The sequence below is a fragment of the Meleagris gallopavo genome, chromosome 5, assembly GCF_905368555.1.
Source record: "Meleagris gallopavo chromosome 5, MGAL_WU_HG_1.1, whole genome shotgun sequence".
In the NCBI taxonomy this organism is placed as follows: Eukaryota; Metazoa; Chordata; class Aves; order Galliformes; family Phasianidae; genus Meleagris; species Meleagris gallopavo.
The window spans coordinates 58598090-58623339 of NC_139408.1; the positions used below are offsets into that span (position 1 = coordinate 58598090).

General features: G+C 47.8%; 2 protein-coding genes across 2 annotated transcripts in view; one reads left to right on the forward strand and one right to left on the reverse strand.

Annotated features, from left to right (window-relative positions):
- TOGARAM1 (TOG array regulator of axonemal microtubules 1) overlaps window positions 1-25073 on the reverse strand; it is a 39229-nt gene extending 14156 nt beyond the window's left edge. Inside the window, exons 1-8 of the mRNA XM_010712191.2 lie at window positions 23846-25073; window positions 10780-10936; window positions 9254-9388; window positions 8393-8671; window positions 6853-7106; window positions 5510-5736; window positions 3573-3673; window positions 48-137 (exon numbers count right to left, since the gene is read on the reverse strand). Coding sequence (XP_010710493.2) covers window positions 48-137; window positions 3573-3673; window positions 5510-5736; window positions 6853-7106; window positions 8393-8671; window positions 9254-9388; window positions 10780-10936; window positions 23846-25072 — 2470 coding nt within the window. The 5' untranslated portion in view covers window position 25073. The remainder of the gene's footprint in view (window positions 1-47; window positions 138-3572; window positions 3674-5509; window positions 5737-6852; window positions 7107-8392; window positions 8672-9253; window positions 9389-10779; window positions 10937-23845) is intronic.
- LOC146544384 (uncharacterized) lies at window positions 11479-17542 on the forward strand. The gene has a single exon (XM_085225980.1). The coding sequence runs from the start codon at window positions 12426-12428 to the stop codon at window positions 13896-13898; it is 1473 nt and encodes a 490-aa protein (XP_085082106.1). The 5' UTR covers window positions 11479-12425; the 3' UTR covers window positions 13899-17542.
- Window positions 25074-25250: the final 177 nt, after the last annotated feature.

The window sequence follows — 25250 nt, forward strand, 5'->3', positions numbered from 1 at the left end:
CATTTTAAAAACACGAGATGTGGGAGCTAAGTTAGTTCTCTTAATACCTTTACCGACGATTTCGACCGCGTCTTCAGACAGCAGACTGGGTGAAATGGAGCCTGGGCTGCTCAGCTGCTGGGAGCTACACGCCAACACTGCAGAACAGAACACAAAATCACCCACTGCACACCTGGAAGGCTGCTCACCCTTCTGTACATCTCTTATTCTTCCCAAGTATCACCATATGCTGACATTCCAGTTTATGACTTCCGTGTATTGACTTATTTTCAAGTTACTGACCCTCACAGGCTCTACTGAACATCAGCATCCTCAAGATGATGGAAAGCATGTATGAGAAAAGATCTCTGCCTAACAATAGGAAGGACAACCAACGTTTCTAACGGGAGGTTAAATTGTTTTACATCAACTGGTTTCACTGAAACCCCACTGCAGCAGTTCCTGTCTGACTGACTGTAAGTGCAGAAATGGTTCTCACTGGTTCTTAACTAATCCAGCACCACTGCATCATCCAGGCTGGATGTGGCTCTGGGCAGCCTGGGCTGCTGGTTGGCGACCTGCACACAGCAGGGGGTTGGACTGGATGAGCACTGTGGGCCTTTGCAACCCAGGCCATTCTAGGATTTTCTGATCAAAACTGAAAATGCAGAACTGTTTTTCCCATGCAGCAACCTGCATTTCCTCAGATTCCCCATGGAAGGAGATGAGATATTTGATGTGTTTATTTATTAGCCACATTTGCTAATTAACCACCATTTGCTTTTGCAATTTACCTTGCATAATCTGAAATTTCTAAGCAGAAAAGATGAATTTAGAAATACATAAAGGTTTGAGTTCCTTGATTTTACCAATGACCAACAGTACTTTAGGAACAGAAACTTCCAAAGCTCTTCATGTGTTCAGACTGAAAGAAATAATGTTTTGGTCTTTTCTCATGGTGTGTATTATCTCTTTGACTTAACTGGCACTTGAATTTTAACTAATGCCCCAAAACCCCAACTATTACAGTAAGAATAAAAACTACACCAAACACCCTGAAATGCATTTTCTAGAAAGCCTCCATAAAGGAGAGCTGACACAAATAGCAACGTAGCAAAATCACAAACCTTTGGAATGCTTCAGATTTCCTTGTTCCTATGTATTTTGACTCTTAATTAGAGTCCATGGCACTTCTCTTTGCTTCTTGTCCTCAGAAGCTCCACACCCACTGCCACAGTACAAACATTGGCCAACTATGCAAACACCAGAAGTCCCTTCAGCATCGAACGTGAACCAGGCAGAAAGAAGAAGCCAAGTATGAACAAAACCTTTGAGTGTGCTTCTGGTGTACTACACGTTCTCAGAGCATTACATTTTCAGAGGCTCCCAGGCTGCTTTTGCCCATATGGTAGGAGAATTTTTGCTTATGAAAATCTGACAAAGCTCTCAGGTTTTCTTCATCTTTCTCATGCAATGTTTTTCATCTACAGATAAACCCAAGTTCAAAATGAACAGAATTAATTAAAAATAAAAAATAAGAAATCTTTCCATTTCCAGCTGCACTGGGAGACTGCCAGAGAGCTGGAGCTGCTCAACCTGGAGCAGAGGAGGCTGCGGGTTGCAGCCCAGGAGCATCCCATCGTGCTGCATTCCATCGTGCTGCATCCCATCGTGCTGCATCCCCTCCAGCAGCACTGTAGCACCAGCTGCTGGCAGGCAGATGGGTTTAGGGCATCAGCTGCTACAACTTATTTTGTGTGTTCTACAGCAATATAACCCTAACTATCTAAGCATTCTTCATCCTCTGCAACCAACGGAGAGAGACACTTCCAGGGAGCAGCTCTTCACACCATCACCCACATGTATTACATGGGTCAGACAAATCACCCCAGCTACAGGCACAAGTGGTGAGCCATACAAAACTGGGCTGGAAAATAAGTAGAAAAAAGGTAAACATTACAGAGGGATATGTGCAAAGGGGCGTGTTGTAGTCCTTTGGCTCCTCTCAACTCTAAGTGCATAACAAGTACTGCATTTTCAAGAAAGAGATCTATAGATCTGCTGAAAACAGCCTAGAGGACAGCAGCTGTAATGTTGGACCTCAGGAGGAAAGGTAGAAAAAACAGAAGCTACTTTAGAGTATAGAAGATGAAAGGGAGAAAAAAAAAGATCTTCTGATGCATGAAAAGTGTATCACAGAATCATAGAATCACAGAACGGCCTGGGTTGCAAAGGCCCACAGTGCTCATCCAGTCCCAACCCCCTGCTGTGTGCTGGTCGCCAACCAGCAGCCCAGGCTGCCCAGAGCCACATCCAGCCTTGAAGTGGCTGCTTGCAGTAATGTTTTCTTAATTCAAATCCTGTGAAGTAAAATAGAAAAAGTAATGGGATTAAGTTACAACAAGGGGAATTTAGGTTCAGTGTGAGAAAATAAACTTCAGTACAGTGAGAAAAATTAAATACCAAACTGACTTGTAGAAATTCTCCCAGTGTGGAAGTTGGGAGCAGTCTGAGCTCTGAGCTGTGAGATGGGCCAAGGCCAGGCAGCAGGGGAAGTAAAAGACTTTCAACCAGCCAGCTGCACAGGTATTAGGTTGACCTTATCAGTAAAGCAGAGAGGCAGCCCTTCACAGGAGGTCCAGCACTGTGCATTCCTACCGAGCTGACGGCTCAGTAAGCAAAATAAATGTGCTGCTCACTACCTTATGCTGAAGGTGAACTTCTCACAGAAGATCTTTTCACATAAGGAATGCGAAAATCATTAACCACAGTACATACCACTGTGTGTATGCAATGTTTGCTCTCTGACTTCAGCTGTCACTTGACAAACCTATTTTCTAATTTATCCTGAGAAAAGAGGAAAACAGCTTTATCTAAAATGAGAAGCATTAACCTCAGTTACTGAAAAAGGCCTGTCAGTATTGGTTGTGACAAAGACTGATCGATTGGGATGGCTTGGCAAATTCGGGCCTGTAAGATGCCCCCCACTCTTAATCACACCACGTAACCTTGTAACCTTGGTGGAAAAATGCACAGCTGCTGAGGGCTGCGTCAGGGAGACACTGGGAAGAAAGAGCACAAAAGGACCTCAGGAGCACGGCTCCCACTCTTCTGTTCTCTAAGGAAACATCTTCTAACTGAACCAGAATTGATTCAATAGACATAATCATAAGCAATTGATTTCTGCCCATGACAGAAATCTGCAGTTACCTGTAGTAGCATCACTTCACTTCAATTTCCTACCAGGAAATTAGCTGCTTGCAGCCTTTTGACCCTTCCTACTCTTCTCTGCTGGCATCCAATGAATTTGCAAGCTACACACTTAAGAATTTTGAAGTGTACACACTCACAGACAGCATTTCCATTAACACAATTTATCCTGACACAAAAAGGAGGAAATCCTTAAGCCTCTCCTTGCCTGCAGTTCCACAGCATAACCTCAACTTGACCACATGCTGTCTAGCAATTACCTTGTCTTAGGTGCTCAAGGAGCACAAATTCACTGAACAAGTAAGAACATGCAAAGTGAAATCAATTGACTATTCTGTCACGTCGGTGAAGCAGAGAATACATTCATAAGCACGGTGAAATACCTGGGCTTGAGTTATGCTCTGCCACATTTGCATCTCTACTCCTGGCAGAAGAGATGCTTGCAGGCTGTGCTTTACTTCCCAGCAGTGGAAAGGTGTCTGACCTGTTACAGTACAAAAGACATTTTAGAAACACAATTCTATGCTAGTCAGAGCCTAACTAAATAATAGTTTTCAGCAAAGACATCAAGAGATTCTAGTTTTGACTCCCCAGTGAACCCAGGAGGCAAATATTTCCAGAATACTTCTACAAGTGCCCACACTGAGTAGAAAAACAAAACAAATTCAGTAGAAATAATTTGGTGAGCAGGTCCGTTATGAAGAACAGCATAAAGACAACCCTTAGGGGTCAGCTTTACACTGGGAGCATAAACTCAAAAAGCTAAGGAATCATTTGGCCTAGAGGGTTGATGCTGCTGCTTCCAACCTAGCAAGCAGGGCAAATGATAGGGAACAAATCCACCACCCTGTGGCTACCAGAATGAGCTGTTTTCAGATCTGTTTCGAGCAGACAGGTAATCATCAGGAAAATGCTGTTATCTACAGCACCATCTTGACACCCCTTTTTAAAAGGAATGTGTTTGGATTCTAAAGACGATTCACCCCAGTGCTCCGCTCTGTTCAACAGCAAAGTACCAGCGTGTACCAAACTAACTGCACACAAATGAGAGACTTGCACCCTCCTGACATATCACTCATATGAGAGTCGTGCTCCCTCTGCTCACAGTGGTTTATTGGTGAATAAACTGATGCTTCTAAAAGCAAATACACAGAAGCAGCCAACAGCTCTGTTGCCCAGCTGCCCTTACAGTTAGGGTCAGACAATTTAAGGTCAGACAATGCCCTTTCCTAATGCAGGCAAGCCTGCATCTGAACTAACTGAAAGTCCTCTGAACATTCCAAGGCTTTTTAAGCCCTTGGGATATAGTTTGTCATGTCTACAAGTTTAGCCTTCCTGCCAAAAGTCCTTTCTTTGTTACCAGCTCAGCATTCCAGAACTGTGAATGCTGTAAAACATTAATTTGTGTGTCACACAAAATGGAAATGGCATGTTGTCCAGAATGTGGACTCAATCAGAGGCGTTCTGGCCAAAACCCGACTTGGAAGAACGTCACATGCAGCAGTTTGTAGCCCTGACATTTCAGGTATTCTAGCATCACCACACGTTATTTTAAAAACCAGCAGTAATGCACATGGAGAGGGCAGGTACACATAGATGAGTTCTGAGACTTCACTGTTTCTGAATCCCCAGCCCTCTTTCACCTCAATAACCTTTCTTTTGTTTATCTCCTCTTTTCTTTCCTATTCTGTTAGGGTAAAAGGTGTCCTTGGAACAGAGCTAGAAGTGACTTTAATCATGGGCTCCTAGGGCAGAAAAGGAGATTCTGTACTGCAGAATTTGAAGACATTTTTATTTCCTTAAAAACAGTTTATTAAATGGAAACAACACGTGATTTGCAATAATAAGATTCTCCTATGTTGTTTTCCTTTCATTGTAGAAAAAAATCAACAACCAGCAAACCCAAAAAACATGCCCACATCAACATCCAGGCAAGCAAACTTTAGCCATCCTCTTAACCCACTCTCCCTCTCACTCATTTGTTTCTGCTATGGTTCACATCACTTCTACGACAGGCTGAAATCTTAATAAAATATTTACTGCCACTGTTTTACCAACTGTGCTGTGTTACTGTGACTGCACCAAGGGACTCTTTCCAATTAAAAACCGACACAAACTAGAAAATAATTAACCAGTGATGGTATAAAGCAATGTTTTTTTAGGTTGGGAAATAATTCTCAGATAAAAATCAAGTTATTAAGCATAGCAGCTTCACTGAAAAGGTGAATCAGAGATTCCAACCTCGTTAATATTTAACTAACAGCAGCAGGGATTGTGTGTGAGACTTTCAGAGCAGAGTTAAGACGTAAGTTCTACTCACATTACTCTCCTTCTCCGAGGAGCTGTGGATACAGGTGAGGTCAGAGACTCCTGGCTGTGAGCTCCACTTTCGCTACAGGAGCTTGGGGAGGCAGCGTGAGAAGGGGAATCTGCAGACAGACTGAGCTTGAGGGCAGAATCAGGACTGTCAAGTTCTGCAAAGTTACTGCTTAGCTTTGCCCTCTTCTTAGCTGCGCTGTTTCGTAGAGATCTAAGTGAATTCTGCATCTGAACGGGATGGGAAATAAAAAAAGACCATTTTTAACGACTGCAGAGGAAAAAAGCAAAAGAAGTTATGACTATCAATTCAATGGGCACGTGGCACTGAATTCTTCCCTTGCCTGTTCAGCACTTCAAAGTACTTTCAATAATGAATACAGGATGGAAGAGAAGACTGCAAAGCGTAGCCATTAAGTGCTACTGTTCTTAGATTCTAAAGGCAGAATTTGAGACTCAAACAATTTCTATCAACTGTGACAGAATTAAGAACAAACGCATGGGGAAAGACCACACACAACACAACCATCCACAATACCAACGCTTCCCATGTAATTAGCATTGCTTCTGACAAGGTGCACAGCTGCACCGCCTCTGGAAGCAATCTGTCACAGCTCTGTGGCATCTGACTGTGTTCCAGGCTGGTGCAGAGCATTCAGTACCTCTCAGACACCACAGGCCCTCGAGCAGCAGAGGCAGCACCAGGATCCCTCAGGCACAATGTTAGGGACAGGCACAAGCCCCCCCCCAGAACAGAGCAGAAGCCTCGTGCCCAGCATATCAATGCAGTGTGAAGCAGATGCAGGTGGCATTATGCTCATCTGCCTTCACACCGGTTTCTCACATTTATATAATGAAAAAATAACTGAATTCCAAGAGAGCTGGGGAGTGCTGAGTAGCACACACAGCCCGCTTCAGCGGACTTGGGAGGCTAAGGAAGCTCAGAGTCCAAAGAACCCTTCATCAGTGAAGTTACCAGTGATTTGGGGCCCTTACTTCTAACTAAAGAAATTACTATTTTAAAGCTGGTGTGAAATTTGCAGTGAAGCCTAAATACCAAAAGAATTTGGACAAAGGGTTGCTGTTCTGTCTCAGTGCCACAATAACTGAAAACATCATGACTTCAGTGCTGAGAAAAAAAGTGAAATGCCTAGAAGAAACACAGCGAGTGCACTTCAGAATCCACATTTACTGCTTTACCTAGCTTCTGCTGCACACCCAATGGCACCTCAGTGAAGATCTGCTGCACTGATGACAGTGTCAAACAGTCCGAGTCAGAAACGCGTCTTAGTTTCTGGCTTCTAATCTATCAGTTGGAAAAGTGTGTTGAGTGACACATAAACAAACCTCTTCTTGGTCCACCTCCTCGTCATCGACACTCAGCTCTGACAGATCAGCTGCAAGCTTCCTGCCCGCTTCATTCATCCACGTATCCTCACACTGCTCAGCTCTCCCCTGCGTCCTGCTGGGCAGCGGGCTGGCCAGGTGTGGGATGGGGGGCACAGGCCTGCTGCTCCCAGCCAGCCCCCGGCGGGATGCTGGGTGTCTCACCAAGGTGGGCTTCAGCTGCAGAGGAGAATGCTTCTCCTGCAAGTTCTGCCCTGGATAAGACGGAGCCAGACGTCAGTTCTTTGGAGAGACGGCACGGACGCGGTGCTGCACTCCGACATGGGAAAGCTACTTTTGAAACCAGATGAGTTTTATCGTTCAAAACACACTTATGCACCTGGCTGCACTTACTGTTGTAAACTCATTTCAAGAAGATCCAGTCAGGCTGAGTTCCAGCAAATGTTTGTAAAAACAGCAAGAGAATAAGACTGGTGCCTTAACAAATTCTACCGTAAGTGGCTGCAACAACAATAAAGTTATCCTGAAGAAATACAGTGAAGTAAAATGTTGACAATACACAGAAAATCATCAAGAGATGAACACACGCCTTCAAGATAAAAGTTTTCTTCATTCAAAGGACAGGTGGCTTCCAAGGAATTAATTCAGAAACCTTCTAATATGTGCAGAAATATGAGTCTCAACGAAGGTAAACGTCAGAACAGACTTCTTTAAATCAGTGCAAAATTATAAGTGGAAACTGTAATTTTGTTTAAAGAAAGTACACTTCATGAGTGGGGGGAGGGGGCATCAATTTAAGCTCAAAGATACTAAAGTCATTTTAACCTACAAGAAGACTGCCTTTACTAAGTATACTCAAAAGAAATTCGGTAAATTTTTTACATAATTGTAACTAAATAAGCTTAAAATTATTTCTGGTTAACATGATGCGTGCATGAGGTCTCCAAAGACAGAAACCAGGGCACAAAGAGCAGCCTCTGCCATTAGCTGTCAGTGTAAATTGGGATGAAATGAGCACAGATTCCACTCACTGAGGAGGTGTTTATTGGAAACAGAACTTAAAGAGTTTTTCTAAATGCTGGAAATCTGACATGCAGGTTCCCAGCTGCAAATAAAGTGAAAAGGCAAAACACAGTGAGCAGAACTTTCACGTACGTGTATCATTTGGGGCATTAGAAGTAACAAGACTTTCTTTAAGAGTGCTAGATTTTGGGGTCTGGTTTTATTGTAGTTTGATGGTAAGCTTTCTGCTGATAACACCACCAATAAGAAAAGCAGAGCCATTGCAATATTATCTTTTATCTCATATATGTAAAGACAAAAGAAATGAAACGTGTCAGTATTTAAAACTACCAATATACAAAGATGATACTTTCAAAAAGAAGCCTCCAGAGAGCCGAGCAGACCACAGCAGCTGCACAACTTTCACAGTTGGAGCACAATTCCCTATCTAGCTGGCACTGTTAGTTTTTAACCGCTCCTTGTAGTCACTCTAAAAGGCAATGTGAAATCAGTTCTCATACACTAAGAGCACTCCTACCTGCGCTGTCTCTTGGCTTTTGAGAACTCGGCTTGTGCAGCCCTTCAAAGCTTTTAAGAGGCCAGGAGTTTGAGAAGCTCATGGTGTTATGTTGTGACTTCTTTGGGGACTCAGCTGGAGAGGAGAGGTGCTTGGGGCTGCTCCCAGGTGATGTCAGAGGGTAGGATGGCAGGATGAAGGCCCCCTGGTGTGCAGCAGTACCTTGCGAGGACGACGTGTGTTCTGCTTGACTGCAAACACCTCGCTGGGTCTTGCTGGAAAAATTCAGGCTGGCACAAACTGAGCAAAGTAAAAGAGCACCATTTGTGGTAATTGCCCTCTTTGACAGCTATTAAAATAATAATTTGTAAGGAAATAATGCACTCTCTGCACAGTCAAAACTAAAGGTCGGCACTTCACTCAGCTGATTACAGGCAGAGCAGCTAACTTCATTTGGCAAACTGTGTTCCCCCTCACAACATCCATTCCCTCTCTGCATTCGGTCAACCAAGCCTGAGCCTAAGCCGTTTTGCAGGCATGTCTATAAAGAATTGCACTTCAAAGAGAAGAATCATTCAAGCAGATGGAACACAGCTCTGTTGTTTGCAGTTCTGTATTCCAAGTCTGCATTGCATAACACTGACAGACCACTTTCAAACTTCAGTGATGCAAGAACACAAATACAGCACAAACGTTTTAAGTGATACTTCCTTAAAAACCATTCAAATTCTATTTTCTCCTAGAAACCAGTAGATCAAAAATGGAAAGATTCTGAATAGGGATAGAACAATGTATCATAGTTTTTATTTCCTCAGCCAGCTTGAAGAGAGCCACTTTCCAAGTAACACACACTGCCTTACAATACAGCTAAAATCCAAATACCTTTGTCTTGCTGGCAGTTATTTAATCCCAAAAACTGTAAAGCAGAGTCCACACTACCACTCTTCCCACGTGTCTGTGTGTATCCAAGCGTCCCACATTTCCCTGAAGTATGTGGCTGATGAGAGCCCACAGCACCTTTCAAAAGGAAAGCACAGTTAATGAGACTTAACAGACGGTGTTTAAAAAAATGTATATAATATTTAATAGCAAATTAAGACACTGTGATTTTGTAAAAAGTGACTAGTCTCTGCATGATAAATACAAGAGCTTCTAAGCAACCTCCCGATCCTGTTCACAGGCACAAGCTAGAGAGATGCCTGGCCGCTCTCCCAGGGCAGCCCTCCAACTCTGAGAGCGAGGGGTGCTCATAAAAAAACCCACGACAGAACAATCAGCTCTTTATATACATATGACAATAGAACACAACACCTCAAAACCCCAAAACACAGCGAGGTTCTTTACAGCAATACCACTCTCAGCATAACTGTGAGGAAACTCTGCGTTCCACACGTCAGCACTCCTCAAAGAAGGCAGAGCACAAAGCCACTGCCAAGCGAAGAGAACAAGGCAGGCTCCGTCTTGCCCAGCCTCTCCGTGTGCTTCTTGGCTACCAAATACGAACCACTAAGCCCACACTGTTAGCATAAATTAAGTGCAGTCCTACACCTAAAATCTTTTATGGAGCTGGTTTTCGAAAACATGACATTTTTCATCCTTTAAACAATCTTTCAAGCTCCCTCTTCAGACAGCTTGCCACCCCAGCTGTTCATACAAGATAAAAAAAACAAAAGGAGACAACACACAAATCTAGATGAGATATGAACTGATCTGGACTTCTGAAGAGCCCATCACATGCAAATATGACCCCCCCCCCCCAACATGCTGTCCAGTTTGTGGTTTAGTATTTCATATCCTGCAGTCACTACCACCTGATTCTTGGTAAGTGCTGTTCTAGCCAACCACGTATTCCTGCTCAGGAGTCCATAACATTCTGCGTCTCCTTTCTCTGCAATTCAAATTGGATTTCACAGTGTAAAGAAACTCTGGCTGTATGACTCTGCTGCCATTCTGCAGGTCACTTCTTCCTCCCTTTGGAGAGGCAGCAGGAAGATGTGTATCTCAGGGACCTCCTGAGCCCCCCTGTTCCATACATCTGCTCACAGAAGCACACTAACACTGTTTGAACTCACTGTGAAGTAACGTGGCACTATTTGCAAAAAGGACAGACCCATAAGCTCTGATGGAGCTGCTGAATCTGGTGGACACGTGTGTGTACAGCAGGGCTGGAGAACAGGGGCAGGTGCTGAGATGGTGTGACTGCCCTGAGTAAAATGGCTGTGCAGATGGCTCTGGCTGCAGGCATCGCCTGGCGCCTGTTCTCAGCTCTGTGCTGTGCATGACACCCCAGAGCAAAACCAACAGCTGCAGGCAATCAGCCATCCTCACAAAGCTGTATGTTTCTGCTCAGGTCATTATAAACCTGTTTGCAAATGGCAGATCAGACACGTACTCACGTTAGTACTCACCAGCACAAAGAGAAGAATGCTCAGAATTAAAATCTACGCTATTCTGAAATAAATTTCTTGACGGTCTTCTTCTACTAAAAAGTAACTCATCGCTGCCTGGCGTTCCTTGAGAGGGCTGCAGCTTTGGAGAATGGAGAAAATCTCCAGGTGAAGAGAACTGCAGGAGAAAGGAACACAAAGAAACAAAGGTGAACAGAGCGCTCTCCCACGGTGCTGCACGCTGCCCACGAGCCCCCACTGCCCCTCACCTGCCAACACACCGCTGGGAGCTCCTCTGCTAACACAAAGCACTCCGACCCACCTGCCCAGCTACTCCCAGATTGCCAATACTGGAGGAATCCTACCTAGGAGAAAGGAGCTGTGGGTTTCCCATTTTCACTCCCACAGGTTGACATGGCTCGTTCGAGAAAAAATGGAAATAAAAAGTTGTGCTATTCATCATTTTTAAGAATGAAATATTAACGTTTTGATTTACGTACATTCAATCTTTAATAGGCAGTGGCTCTTTGAGCTGTGAAAACAGCATGCTTCAGATGGAGCCCAAAAGCTGTGCGTTGCACTACCAGCACCCTGCAATGAGAACTAGCTGCAGGACAGCTTGGAACGACGTGCTCACCACTGGAAAGGGGCCCCCAGGTCCCTTCAAGGCACAGATTCCCAACACAAGAGGCACATGCAAGTCAAAAGAAAGGGCAACCCTCTCCGTGGTTCTGTTTTTGCCCAAGGACCTGGGTCCACTTGGTGGGTAATGCAAAAAAACGGGGATGTTCAATGTGTACCACAAGGAAACTTGATGCTGGGGGAGTGCAGTCGACAATTCTATGTATATGTATATAGACATGTGTATGTAATGCATTTTAATCATCTTTCGTTTATTCATATATACGTATATAAATTAAGCATGATGTAGCGATGTAGAATAAGGGGTGGAATGTCATGGTTTTATGTTTTTTGTTTTTGGTTCTCAGTATTCCGCATCAAAACATCATGTAGTGTACTGGCAGTTCAAGTGTTAATGCTCCAATTCCAGGCACCTATCCCCGTACATTACGGAAGCCATGGGATCTGGCCCTTCCGGGTGGGGCGGTCTCTCACCGCCTGGCAGTGGGTGCTGGAGGTGCTTTCCTGGCCGTTCCAAGCTTTTCAGGTTTGAATCGGTCTCGGGAACTCTCTCTCTCCTATCTTGATTTATTAGTCTCAATTTCAATATCATAGTTAGTAAAATAAGTTTTCCTCCATAGATTGTTGCCGCTGTTTTTGTTTTCCTCCCTTCCTTCCCATTTTGTGGGCTGGGGAGGGCAGGGCAGGGCCTACTGCCCCTCTGTCACGGGTGTAGATTGATCTCGTTAACTCCGTGACAGATTTTTGGTGGAGAACGCGGGCAGCAATTCTGCTTTTTAGCTTTTAGAACGAATCTCTCTCTCTGCTCTTACAGAGCTTCGTTAGGGAGCATTATCAGTAGTTTAGGTTTCTGTGCTGGAAAACTTGACCTTGAAAGACTAGGCGTGCTGCCAGTGTTCTGGGATATTTGTAAACTTTGAGCACTGCTCAGTCTGGGTAGTGCCTTTTTTTTTTTTTTTTTCCTTTTTGCCTCCTTCCTCTTGTCAGTTTCAATTCATTAACCCCTTTTTTAATAGACACCAGCAATGAACCCACTTTTCATTGTGGGGGTGTTGAGTAAAGGCTTACAAGCTGTCATGTTATTCTCAACCTATTGGCAAATTATCAAGGCCATAATTACTTGTTGTGGAATTATGTTCATATATAACTACCTAAGGGAATTGACGGAGACACCTGCATGGTACCTGTATGCAATGTGGTATGGTCTGAACTTTGACATTCACATCCCAGATGGAATGGCTAATTTTACGAACAGCACAATGTTCAGACCAGTCTCCAGGCTTCCTTATTGGTTTGTCAGACAGTTTTCAAATCTCAAATTAATACTCATGTTGGGGTGCGTGCTATTGCTTTCCTGGATTATATTCCTTTACAAAGCGGAGGAGGAGGTGGAGGAAGATCCCGGCGAGGGGCCCTCCTCAGAACCACCACCATCACGAAAAGCAAAAGGAAAAACTAAGAGACGTGCAGAAGAGACTGATGATGAGGACATCCTTATTACTACTCGTCGGCCCCTGAAGATGACTGAAATCCAAGGCTCAAGAAAGGAGTTCACACGGGGCCCGAATGAAACTATTGTTTCCTGGTTGGTTCGTTGTTGGGACCGCGGGGCCAATAGTTTGTTTCTAGATGGTAACGAAGCTCGCCAACTAGGAGCCATTGCCAGAGACCCAGCTATTGACCGAGGAATTAGTCGATGTTTGGATGAGGCTGCCTCCCTTTGGGAACGAGTGCTAATAGCCGTGAAAGAAAGGTATCGCTTCAAAGACGGCTTGAAGCCTGTGATGAAAAGATGGGATACAGTTGAAAAGGGTATCCAGTATTTGAGGGAAATGGCTGTGGTGGAAATGCTGTTTGACCCTAACTTTGTTCCTAACCACCCACGACAAGACCGCGATCCTGAGAGAGTGAGGATGACGCCTGAGATATGGCAGAGACTCATAGCAGCAGCACCAGACAGATATGCCGGTACACTACTGTCAGCTAATGACAGATACCGGGAACAAGAGAGAATACCCTTAGTTTTTGAATTGATTCTTACGCTCCAAAACTACGAACAACAGCTGCCCCCAACTCACGCTTCCATTGCTGCCATCTCACAAGTAACGAACCAACTGAATGAAGTGCAGGAGCAAATATCTCTACTGATTAATCGTGACAAACCTGTGCCAGTATCAGAAATGCCCGGTGAAGATCAGGATAATCAAAAGAGTCTACTGAAGGAGCTGATCAAACTAATGCGAATCCTAACTAACGACGATGAACCTCCCTGCTCACGGGCACCATCAAAAATCTCAGCTATTAAAGGCAGACGTTTTCCGGCTCCAGTGAGGAACAATACATCGCGAGTAGCCTTGTGGCGTTACCTACGTGACCATGGAGAAGACACGAGAAAATGGTACGACCAAGCTACTCCTGTACTACGAGCACGGGTGAAAGAATTACAAAGCAGATCAACCACCAGTGCAGTTGCTCCAGTTATCACAGGTAATGAATAGAGGGGCCCTGCCCTCAGCCAGGTGGGGGAAAGGGATAATCGAGTATATTGGACTGTGTGGATTCGATGGCCTGGCACGTCAGAACCACTGAAATATAAGGCACTGGTGGATACTGGTGCACAGTGCACTCTGATGCCCTCGAGTCATGAAGGGACAGAATCAATCCATATTTCCGGGGTGACTGGAGGCTCTCAAGAATTGACTGTGTTGGAGGCTGAGATAAGCCTCACTGGTAAGGACTGGCAAAAACATCCTATTGTAACTGGCCCAGGGGCTCCATGTATACTAGGTATCGATTACCTCAGAAGGGGGCATTTCAAGGATCCTAAGGGGTATCGGTGGGCCTTTGGGATAGCTGCTGTGGACACAGACAACATTAAGCAGCTGTCTGTTTTGCCTGGCCTATCAGAAGATCCGTCTGTTGTGGGGTTGCTGCAAGTAAAAGAGCAACAGGTACCGATTGCCACAAAAACGGTGCACAGACGGCAGTACCGCACCAACAGGGATTCCTTGCTCCCCATTCATAAGTTGATTCGTCAACTAGAGGATCAGGGGGTGATCAGCAAAACTCACTCACCCTTTAACAGCCCCATATGGCCAGTACGTAAAGCCAGTGGAGAATGGAGACTGACGGTGGACTACCGTGGCCTGAATGAAGTCACACCCCCACTGAGTGCTGCTGTGCCGGACATGTTAGAGCTCCAATATGAACTAGAGTCAAAGGCAGCCAAATGGTATGCCATCATTGACATTGCTAACGCCTTCTTTTCCATTCCTTTGGACGAAGAATGTAGGCCACAGTTTGCTTTCACATGGAGGGGCGTTCAGTATACTTGGAACCGTTTGCCCCAGGGGTGGAAACACAGCCCAACCATTTGTCATGGGTTGATCCAAACTGTATTGGAACAAGGCAGTGCTCCTGAGCACCTGCAGTACATTGATGATATCGTTGTGTGGGGCAATACAGCAGAAGTCTTCACGAAAGGAGAGCGAATAATCCAAATTCTTCTGTGTGCTGGTTTTGCTATTAAGCGGAGCAAAGTGAAAGGACCTGCTCAGGAGATTCAGTTCCTAGGTATAAAGTGGCAAGATGGCCGTCGTCACATCCCAACAGATGTGATTGACAAAATCACTGCCATGTCTCCACCCACTGGCAAGAGAGAGACACAATCTTTTCTGGGCGCAGTGGGCTTTTGGAGAATGCATGTTCCAAACTACAGCCTCATTGTAAGTCCCCTTTATCATGTGACGCGAATGAAGAATGAGTTTACATGGGGCCCGGAGCAGCAGCAGGCTTTTGAACAGATTAAACAGGAAATAGCCCGTGCCGTGGCCCTAGGGCCTGTACGAATGGGACAGGGTATAAAGAACATCCTCTACACTGCTGCTGGAGAGAAAGGTCCCACTTGGAGTTTGTGGCAAAGAGCCTCAGGAGAGACCCGAGGCCGACCCCTGGGATTCTGGAGTCGAGCCTACAGGGGGTCAGAAGAGGGCTACACTCCAACTGAGAAGGAGATCTTAGCCCCGTATGAAGGGGTTTGGGCTGCTTCTGAAGTAATTGGTACTGAAACGCAGCTCCTTCTGGCACCTCGACTGCCAGTGCTGAACTGGATGTTTAAGGGAAAGGGTTCCTCCACCCATCATGCTACCGATGCCACTTGGAGTAAGTGGATTGCGCTGATTACACAATGAGCACGGATGAGAAATCTCAGCCGTCCAGGAATCCTAGAGGTGATCATGGACTGGCCTGAAGGTAAAAAGTTTGGAACATCACCAGGAGAAGAAGTATCACGTGCAAAAGAGGCCCCACTATACAATGAACTACCAGAAAAAGAAAAGAAATATGCTCTGTTCACAGATGGATCATGTCGTATTGTGGGAAAGCATCACAGATGGAAAGCCGCTGTGTGGAGCCCCACACGACAAGTTGCAGAGGCCACTGAAGGAAAAGGAGAATCGAGCCAATTTGCAGAGGTAAAGGCTGTCCAGCTGGCCTTGGATGTTGCTGAACGGGAGAGGTGGCCAATGCTTTATCTTTACACTGACTCATGGATGGTGGCAAATGCTCTATGGGGATGGTTACAGCAGTGGGAGCAAAATAACTGGCAAAGAAAGAGTAAACCTATTTGGGCTGCTGAGCTGTGGAAAGATATTGCAGCCTGAATAAAGAATATGGTTGTAAAGGTGCGCCATGTAGATGCTCATGTGCCCAAGAGTCGGGCTACAGAAGAACAGCAAAATAACCATCAGGTAGACCGCGCTGCCAAGATTGAGGTGGCTCAAATAGACCTGGACTGGCAGAACAAGGGTGAATCATTTCTAGCTCGATGGGCCCATGAGACCTTGGGCCATCAAGGGAGAGATGCAACATGTAAATGGGCTAGAGACCGAGGGGTGGACTTAACTTTATGGACGCTATTGCACAGGTTATTCATGACTGTGAAACATGTGCCATAATCAAACAAGCCAAAAAGATGAAACCACACTGGGGGGAAGGGCGATGGCTAAAGTATAAATATCGGGAGGCATGGCAGTTTGATTATATCACCTTGCCACGATCTCGCAGTGGTAAATGTTATGTGCTTACTATGGTGGAGGCAACTACTGGGTGGCTTGAAACATATGCAGTACCCCATGCTACCGCCCAAAATACCATATTAGGTCTTGAGAAACAAGTCCTATGGCGACATGGTACCCCAGAAAGAATTGAGTCAGATAATGGGACTCATTTTAAAAATTCTCTTGTAAATAGTTGGGCCAAAGATCATGGCATTGAGTGGATTTACCATATTCCCTACCATGCACCAGCCTCTGGTAAAATTAAACGATACAATGGGTTGTTAAAAACTATGCTGAAAGCAATGGGAGGCGGTACATTTAAGCACTGGGAGAAGCATTTGGCAGAAGCCACCTGGTTAGTCAATACCAGAGGATGTATCAATTGTGATGGTCCTACCCAATCCGGCTCCCTACATACCGTAGAGGGAGATAAAGTCCCTGTTGTACATGTAAGGAACATGTTGGGAAAAGCAGTTTGGGTTCTTCCAGCTTCTGGAAAGGGCAACCCTCTCCATGGTTCTGTTTTTGCCCAGGGACCTGGGTCCACTTGGTGGGTAATGCAAAAAAATGGGGATGTTCAATGTGTACCACAAGGAAACTTGATGCTGGGGGAGTGCAGTCGACAATTCTATGTATATGTATATAGACATGTGTATGTAATGCATTTTAATCATCTTTCGTTTATTCATATATACGTATATAAATTAAGCATGATGTAGTGACGTAGAATAAGGGGTGGAATGTCATGATTTTATGTTTTTTGTTTTTGGTTCTCAGTATTCTGCATCAAAACATCATGTAGTGTAATGGCAGTTCAAGTGTTAATGCTCCAATTCCAGGCACCTATCCCCATACATTACGGAAGCCATGGGATCTGGCCCTTCCGGGTGGGGCGGTCTCTCACCGCCTGGCAGTGGGTGCTGGAGGTGCTTTCCTGGCCGTTCCAAGCTTTTCAGGTTTGAATCGGTCTCGGGAACTCCCTCTCCTATGTTATTTGATTTATTAGTCTCAATTTCAATCAGGTTGTATTATATTGTGTTATCTTGCATTTCGATATCATAGTTAGTAAAATAAGTTTTCCTGCATAGATTGTTGCCGCTGTTTTTGTTTTCCTCCCTTCCTTCCCATTCTGTGGGCTGGGGAGGGCAGGGCAGGGCCTACTGCCCCCTGTCACGGGTGTAGATTGATCTCGTTAACTCCGTGACACCTATAAAGAAACTCCTCTTAGAAGACCAAACTCATGCCTTTACATCCCTCAGGCCCAACTCTCCCTGTGGCCGTGCTCCTCCCTTACAAGGCACACAGTAACCACACACCCCTGCTGGCAACAAGTACAGAAGCAAAGCAGCCATTTGGCTGCAGCCCCACGTGGGAGCTGCGCTGCTCATACAGTGCAGAATCTCATCTGAAACTTTCCAAGCAAAGCCACTGCAATGCTCAAAAGTTGAAAACTGGGTACAAAATCTTCCTCCCTGAAATACAGTTTCAGTGCAGGACTGTGCTTTTTTATTGGGTTTCAGAGATCAGATTCTCAATTAAAATGGTTCACTGCCTAAAAGTTTGGTTTAAAGCTGGCAATGAGGAAAAACTTAAGGAGCTGAGGTACAAAGAGATCAGTCTGGATCCCCTTCTTATTGGCAGACTGCAGCAGCCCAGAAGGCACAGGATACCTTAGTAAGACTGGAGCGGGGAACATGAAGCTTTAGGAAGAAAAAGAAAGAGATTCTGGTGACGAGATACAGACTGAGGACAGTCCTTCAATCACTGTGATGGCAGCATCAGGTGTCCTGAAGGATGCTGATTTTACTTTAACATGAGACAGCAGCCAAGTGTGCTGAGAAACCTGCTGCAGGTTATTACAAGTGAGGGGAAAAGAGAACTCAGCGTGCACAGAATTGCAGAATCACTCCAGTTAGAAAAAACCTCCAAGATCATCAAGTCCAATTCCCACTCCTGCAAACAGGCCATTAGAAAACAGCATTTTAATCCATCAGCCTGGACACAGGGGCATTACTTGCACAAACTACCAATGCCTTTCCACGCACACCAGCCAATGTATGCAGAAAGAACAAACGACACGATGCTGAAACGACTGCACAGCTTTGCTCAGGTGTCCAATTCCAGCTGCAGGAATAAAAGCTGTCTGCTTTCTTGTACGCAAACTGTAATTACAGAGAATAAATTTGCCATACACGGACACACAGGGAGCGGCAAATAAAGCAAACCTAAGGCCACCGGAGTTTTCACTGCAACAGATGACAGATCCCAGAGAAGGGAACTCTCAGAGCTTTCATTCTGATTTCATTTCCAGAGCAGCAGAGCCTCTGCAGCCGTGCAGCAGAAGTCAGAGCGCTGCTGAGCAGCCCAGGGGCACACTGCTGCCACGGCCCTGCGTGCACAGCAACGGCGTGGGGCTGGGCCAGCAGCCACCAGCAACACCCACCTGGGGAAAACATCCAGCACAGCACAAGTCTATAATGACAGTTCCCCAAAGTACTCTTCCATCACCCTTGAAAAACCACGGCTCATCTCCCAGGGACTGACACCTCAAAAAAGGAATCCCACACACACTGTCAAACCGTGAAGTTTTGTGAGGACAGCCCAAGTGCAGTGTACAACTCGGGTCAGAGCTGCAGGAGAGCATTCCAGTGCTGCTGTGCTGCAGCCAAGGGCACAGCTTCCAGCAGCAGGTGCAGTGAGCCACAGCACGTACGTTTTGTAGGGGAAAGCAGAAGATAACTTTTATTTTATTATCTAGGCACGTTCCACACAGCACCCCCAGGGACACCTGGCTACTAACATCCATGGGGAAATGCCAGCACACGACAGCATCTGTCGTGCCTTCAGGAGGGCATATGGTTTTTTGAAAAGTGCTTTTGTGCCCCAAATTGCAATGAGTGTTTCTGTTCTGATAGCTTGCTTAAATTGGAGTTACGAAAGATTACAGTTAGAAAGGGAACAGGGGAATTCATTGCCACAGCAATGTTCTTCAGCTCATTCACATGACCTCTCGGGAGCAGCAGGACAAACCAGGACCCTATTTGAGAAGGCAGCACACTTGGTTACACCAGGCTAACTTCAGTAAGTTAAAGGCAGCATCCAGAGGATTCACAGACCACGTGGAATCCCACAGAAAAGAGCATAAACATTTCCTTTGGAACGGTCTGGTTTCATTCTGATGGGAGTTACCTACTCTCTCCTAAGGAACTGGAGCAGACTTAACACATCAGTGCTTGCAGAAAAAGAATATCGACTTCAGCAAATTCAGACTCTTTCTCCATTCAATTTACAGATAATACTGAACATCACAAGGCCAGCCCTGCCTGTGCAGGGTTAGAAACGAGCAGGATCCTTCTAAAGTGCAAAGGAAAAGAACTCATGTGATTACACACTTGATTACCAGCTCATGAAAGCATTCCATGGGTGCTGCCACAAGGCTGCAGCATCCCAGCAGCACTGCCCCATTAATGCGGTGGGGCCAGCACCCCCACCTGCAGCACGGGGCACACTCATTGCTGTGTCCAGGCACGTGTGCACAGCTGCCAGCAAGAAACACAGACAACTATGCTTCACGTGATGAAGCCAGGCCTTGCTCTCAGAAAGAGAAATGGGAAGCTGGGGTTCTGCGAGCAGCTATTAAGCAGTAAGCCTTACGTCCTGACATGCAATGCGCTGAGCTGTGAAATCAGGCAATTGAACCACAGGATGCTCACTGCCAGAAATAACAAGAGCTATGGATTAAACAAGGCTGGCATCCATGTTTCATTTAATGCCTTTTTAAGAGCTGTGTGCAGGAACGCCACGCTCTGTCAGCACAGGCAGGGCACAGCACAGCCACCGGTGTGCCACGCAGCTCAACAGGTGGGGTTGTGTTGGTAGCAGCTCTCAGTCACACCGTCCGTTTGAATACCACCAGCATCACCGACAGCTCTGGGCTGACAGATGGGTACCACACAGACACGCTTTCAAAGCGCCTCAGAGGTTAAGGAGCAGCATTCCATCAGCAAACCAATTAACATCACTGGCAGGCTGCAAAGCCCTGGAGGCAGTGTGCTTTATCTTCCCACACTGCCAGCACCCATTAACCCACCCACTAACCTCACCCCTTATCTGATCAGCACAGTCTGGACGTGGCCTCGGACCACTGCTGTGCAACATGACCCTACAAACAGCAGCAAAAAAAAGAACAATTGTAAAGACTCATTTCATGCATCCTTTCGGCCAAAGAATGACTCCAAAAGTTAATTTTTAAATAAACTCATCTCAAAGGAACGTTTGTTTGAATTAATAATTAATTTTTTACATTTACACAAACAAGTCAACTATGCAAATGTCATGCATGATATATCTTAGTCAAAGAGGGCAGCTATGAAGAGAGGCAGGGCTGCCCTTCTTTCTCCTCACTCCTTGGCTGTTAATGCCCCAAGGTAAAGGACTTTATTTAATTAAGTACATTATGGCAATCTCTTCCAGTTAGCAGGGGATGTCTTCAGTACAGGAAGAACTGCCCAAGTTCAATAGTCTCCATTCCAGTAGTTCCAATTCTGACACCTCGAAGTTAGTGATCTGCTTTCCACCAACTTCAATATGTAAGAAAACAAAATGGAAGTGACAAGCAAACAGACCGAGTCAGAAAGCAGAGGGAAGAGACATGAACACAGGCTGGATGTGGCTCTGGGCAGCCTGGGCTGCTGGTTGGCGACCTGCACACAGCAGGGGGTTGGGACAGATGAGCACTGTGGGCCTTTGCAACCCAGGCCGTTCTGGGATTCCGTGATTCTAACAAAGAGAATCTGCAGGAGGCACAGGATGACTTAGAAAAAGTCATTAGATGCAAAAAAAATTACTTCTTACTAAAAAGCAATAAACAGAAGAAGACAAACAGTATTTCTCCCTGTAGAAGTATTTTTGTTGCCACCTACAGCATACCACAGCAGAGAAAGCAAAGCGAGAGTGGTTAACTTCACAGCTTGAGGCCCCTGTTCAAAATTATGCTTTTACCAAATAAAGGCTGAAACCTATTCAGGTCTAATTCTGCAAAAATAGGTGGCAGAAATATATTTGGCATTAGATGCAAAGACATAAAAATAGAGACGATTCCAAAAAGAAAGTGGTAATTTTAGGCTGGAGTACTTTCACGAACTGAAGAAGTCGCCAAGGAGGAAAGAAGGAAAATTATAATTGCAAAGAGATCTGCAGGCACACAGACGAGTTTGTGCCAAGTGGTTGCCAGAGGAAGGAAACGGATCTGCAGACCCTTCTGTTTTCTCCCAGTAGGTGCTTTGTGGAGGAGGTAACCCACCTCTCCCAGCCCACAGCATCCGGGATCGCCCACCTTGGAGAGCTGTGCAACAACCTCCCCCACCCACACACACAGATGGCATTTGCATCCACAATTTTCACACGACACCTATAAAACTGCACAGAGTATAAAAGGCTTTCTTGTAGCAGTGCCAAGGATGTTGCCTTCTGAAAGGAGTACCTCAGCGCCCCGACTTGCAGCCACAAAGATGCGGTTGCCTCCCCAGGGTACATTTCAGTCCACACCACCCCTAAATGCATTTTACACACACAACAGAAAAGAAACCAGGAATTAATTGTTTGCCTCCCTCCTTCCAGAGTTGGAAACTTTGGGCACTTCTCCCAATTTACAGGGAGAAATCAAAGACATGAGCAAAAAAGTTAAACAAAAAAGCCAGCAGCACCTTCCCAGGGCCCAGCCGTGAGCTTGGGCAGGAGCCCTCCACCACTGCAAGCCACAGCCAGGAGGGCAGCCATATGTTGTGTGTCTGTGTGTATACAGGTAGACACATTAACTCCCTCCAGACTGTTACAGTGCAATAACATTAGCTCACATTCCTTTTTAAAGGACTTTATTAAAGCCCAGCCTGCACAAAGTAGCCTTCCCTATCATTACTCCTGATCTCACTCAGTACGGGAACTAGTTATAAAGCAACTAAATTCTGAATCATGGAGTCATAGAATTGCTCAGGTTGGAAAATATCTTAAAGATCATTGAGTCCAACCACAACCCAGCCATCCTACCCTACCTCTAACAGCCCACCCCTAAATCATGGCCCTGAGCACAACATCCAAACGGTTTTTAAGGACATCCAGGGATGGTGACTCAACCACCTCCCTGGGCAGCCCATTGCACTGCTTAACAACCCTCTCCATAAAGAAATGCTTCCTGAGTACCTGAATACAGTAGCAAGGAAATCTATGCCATACAGTTTCCCATTTTCTAAAAGCCATGTGCTTATTAATAGAGTTCAGGTAATTCTGGAGTAACTCAGGATCAGGTAATGCTACGTTAAACCCATCCAGCAAACTGCAGGTCTCGTGGTACCAAAATCAGCTCTCACAAAAGTAAAAGGGACCTGATTCTTCAGAGGTTCCTTCCATTTGCAGACATCAATATGATCGCTAAATGCTACAATCAAAACGCAGGTCAAGCAGAAGCATTATTTCAGCCTCACCTACGTTCTTCCTGGTCAGATCACTATGAGGAACACGGGCCACTTACACACACAGCAACCCACAGACTTGATTAGAGGTGCACTGCCCAGAAGCACTGACTTCAGCCACGTGCTGGAGCTCTGCCTCCAAAGCCTGAACTGAAGCCATATGTCAGTTTTCTTCCAAACAGCCCCAGAATTTAGCACCCATCAGGTGTTCTCAGGGACAGAAGCAGGAGCTCCCTAGGCTTCTGCCAGCCACAATCAGGGTCATCAGGGCGGGATGTTGGAAGCGCCCAGCGAGCAGAGCACGTTTCAGCAGTAAGATTTTCTACGCAACCTACGTTGTCTGTTTTGTCCCGGCATTAAATTTAAATCTGACGTTTGGAGCACTCAGATCGGGTCTGCCAAGTCAACGCACAGAGAACCTCGCACACACATCAGCAGCACGAGCTGTGCCTCAGAAATCACAGAATGACAGAATGGCCCGGGTTGGAAGGGACCTCAAGGATCACGAAGCTCCAACCCCCCCCCAAACCACAGGCAGGGCCACCAACCTCCACATCTCACAGCAGCCCAGGCTGCCCAGGGCCCCATCCAACCTGGCCTTGAACACCTCCAGGGATGGACGGGGCATCCACAGCCTCTCTGGGCAGCTGTTCCAGCACCTCACCACTCTCACAGCAAACAACTTCCCCCTCACATCCAACTGAAATCTGCCCTCCCTCAGCTTCAAACCATTTCCCCTTGTCCTGCTGTTATCTCCCCTTTCCAAGAGTTGATTCCCCTCCTCTTTGTAGGCTCCCTTTAGGTACCGAAATGCTGCAGTGAGTCACCCCGCAGAAATACCTGTCACTTCACAAACCTACGGAAACTTTCTCATCCTCTTACAACATTTCCCCTCGGAAAAAGCGGCCCAGCGGCACATACCTGCTCCACGCCCTCGGCGAAAGGCACCACGTCTCCCGCTCCGCCTTCCCCGTCTCCGCCGCGCTCTGCTTCCCAGGGCAGTTTGTTCTTCCCTCTCCCGGCACTCAGGACTCTCCGTGCCGTCCCGCCGGTCGAGCCGGAGCTCCGCGCGGCGTCCCCGGGCTGCGACCCGCAGCTCCTCGCGCTCCGCGCCCCGCCGCCCGCCAGCAGCCACTCGACGTCGGCCCCGCGCGGCGCCCCGCAGCCCCGGGCGCCGGAAGGCAGCGGCATCGCGTACTCCACGCAGCCGCGCTCCCCCAGCCTCGGCAGGCTCTTCCTGGCCAGCCTGGCCCGCACCGCGCGCACCGCCCCGTCCCCGTCGTCCCGCGGCTCCGCCGCGCGCACCGCCTCGAACAGGAGGCCGCTCTCCCCGGGCCCCGCGGCCGACGCCAGCAGGGCGAACGCCTCCAAGGCCGCGTGCCGCACTCTGCGCTCGCCGTCCAGCAGCGCCGGGGCGAGGCCGAAGGCCAGGCTGCCCGGGTCCAGCTCCCCGGGGTGGGCGAGCAGCGCGGCGACGCAGGCGACCAGCACCTCCTCGCGCACGCGGGCGTCGCGGTGCCGCAGCAGCTCCCGGCGCAGCAGCAGCCCCAGCACGCGCCGCGGCCCGGCCGCCTCCATCAGCCGCCGCAGCAGCCGGTGGCAGCGCCGGCGCAGGGCCGCCCGCGGGTCGCCCAGCGCTTTGGCCGCGGCCGCCACCAGCGGGCCCAGGAAGGCGCTCAGCCGGCCGCCCAGGCGCAGGGCCAGCAGCTGCGCGGCCTCCAGGGCGCCCAGAGCCACCGCCGAGTCGGCGTCGTCCAGCAGCGCGCACAGCAGCCCCAGCAGCCCCAGCAGCGCCGGGCCGGGCGCCGAGGCCGCCGCGGCCGGGCCGAGGGCCGCCAGCAGCCGCTGCAGCTCCTCCACCGCCCGCGCGCGGTCGCGGCAATCCTCCTGGTCCAGCAGCCGGCCGCGCAGCTCGGCCGGGAGCAGCCCGACGTCCGGCCGTTCCGCGGGTTCTCCGCCGCCCTCCGGCTCCTCGTCGCCGCCCGGCCGCCGGGCCTCGCCGCGGGACGGCTCCCCGGGCGGCGGACCTCCGCGCCGCCTCCCGCGCGGCCGCTCCGGGCCGTCCCCCGCCGCCCCGAGCTCGGGGCCCGGCGGCCGCTCCATGGCGCGGGCGGGCGGCGGCGGGGCCGGGCCCAAAGCCGCGGCCATGGGCGGCGAGAACGGAACCGCCCCCGGCAACGCCGCGCGCCGCAACGCCGCCGTCGCCAGGGCCCGGCGCGGCCCGAGCCGCGCACGCGCGGAACCGACCGCGTCCCCGCGCCGCGGGGGGAGCCGCTCCTCTGTGGCGCCAACCGCCGCGGGGAAACGGAGCGCCGCGCGCCGCCCG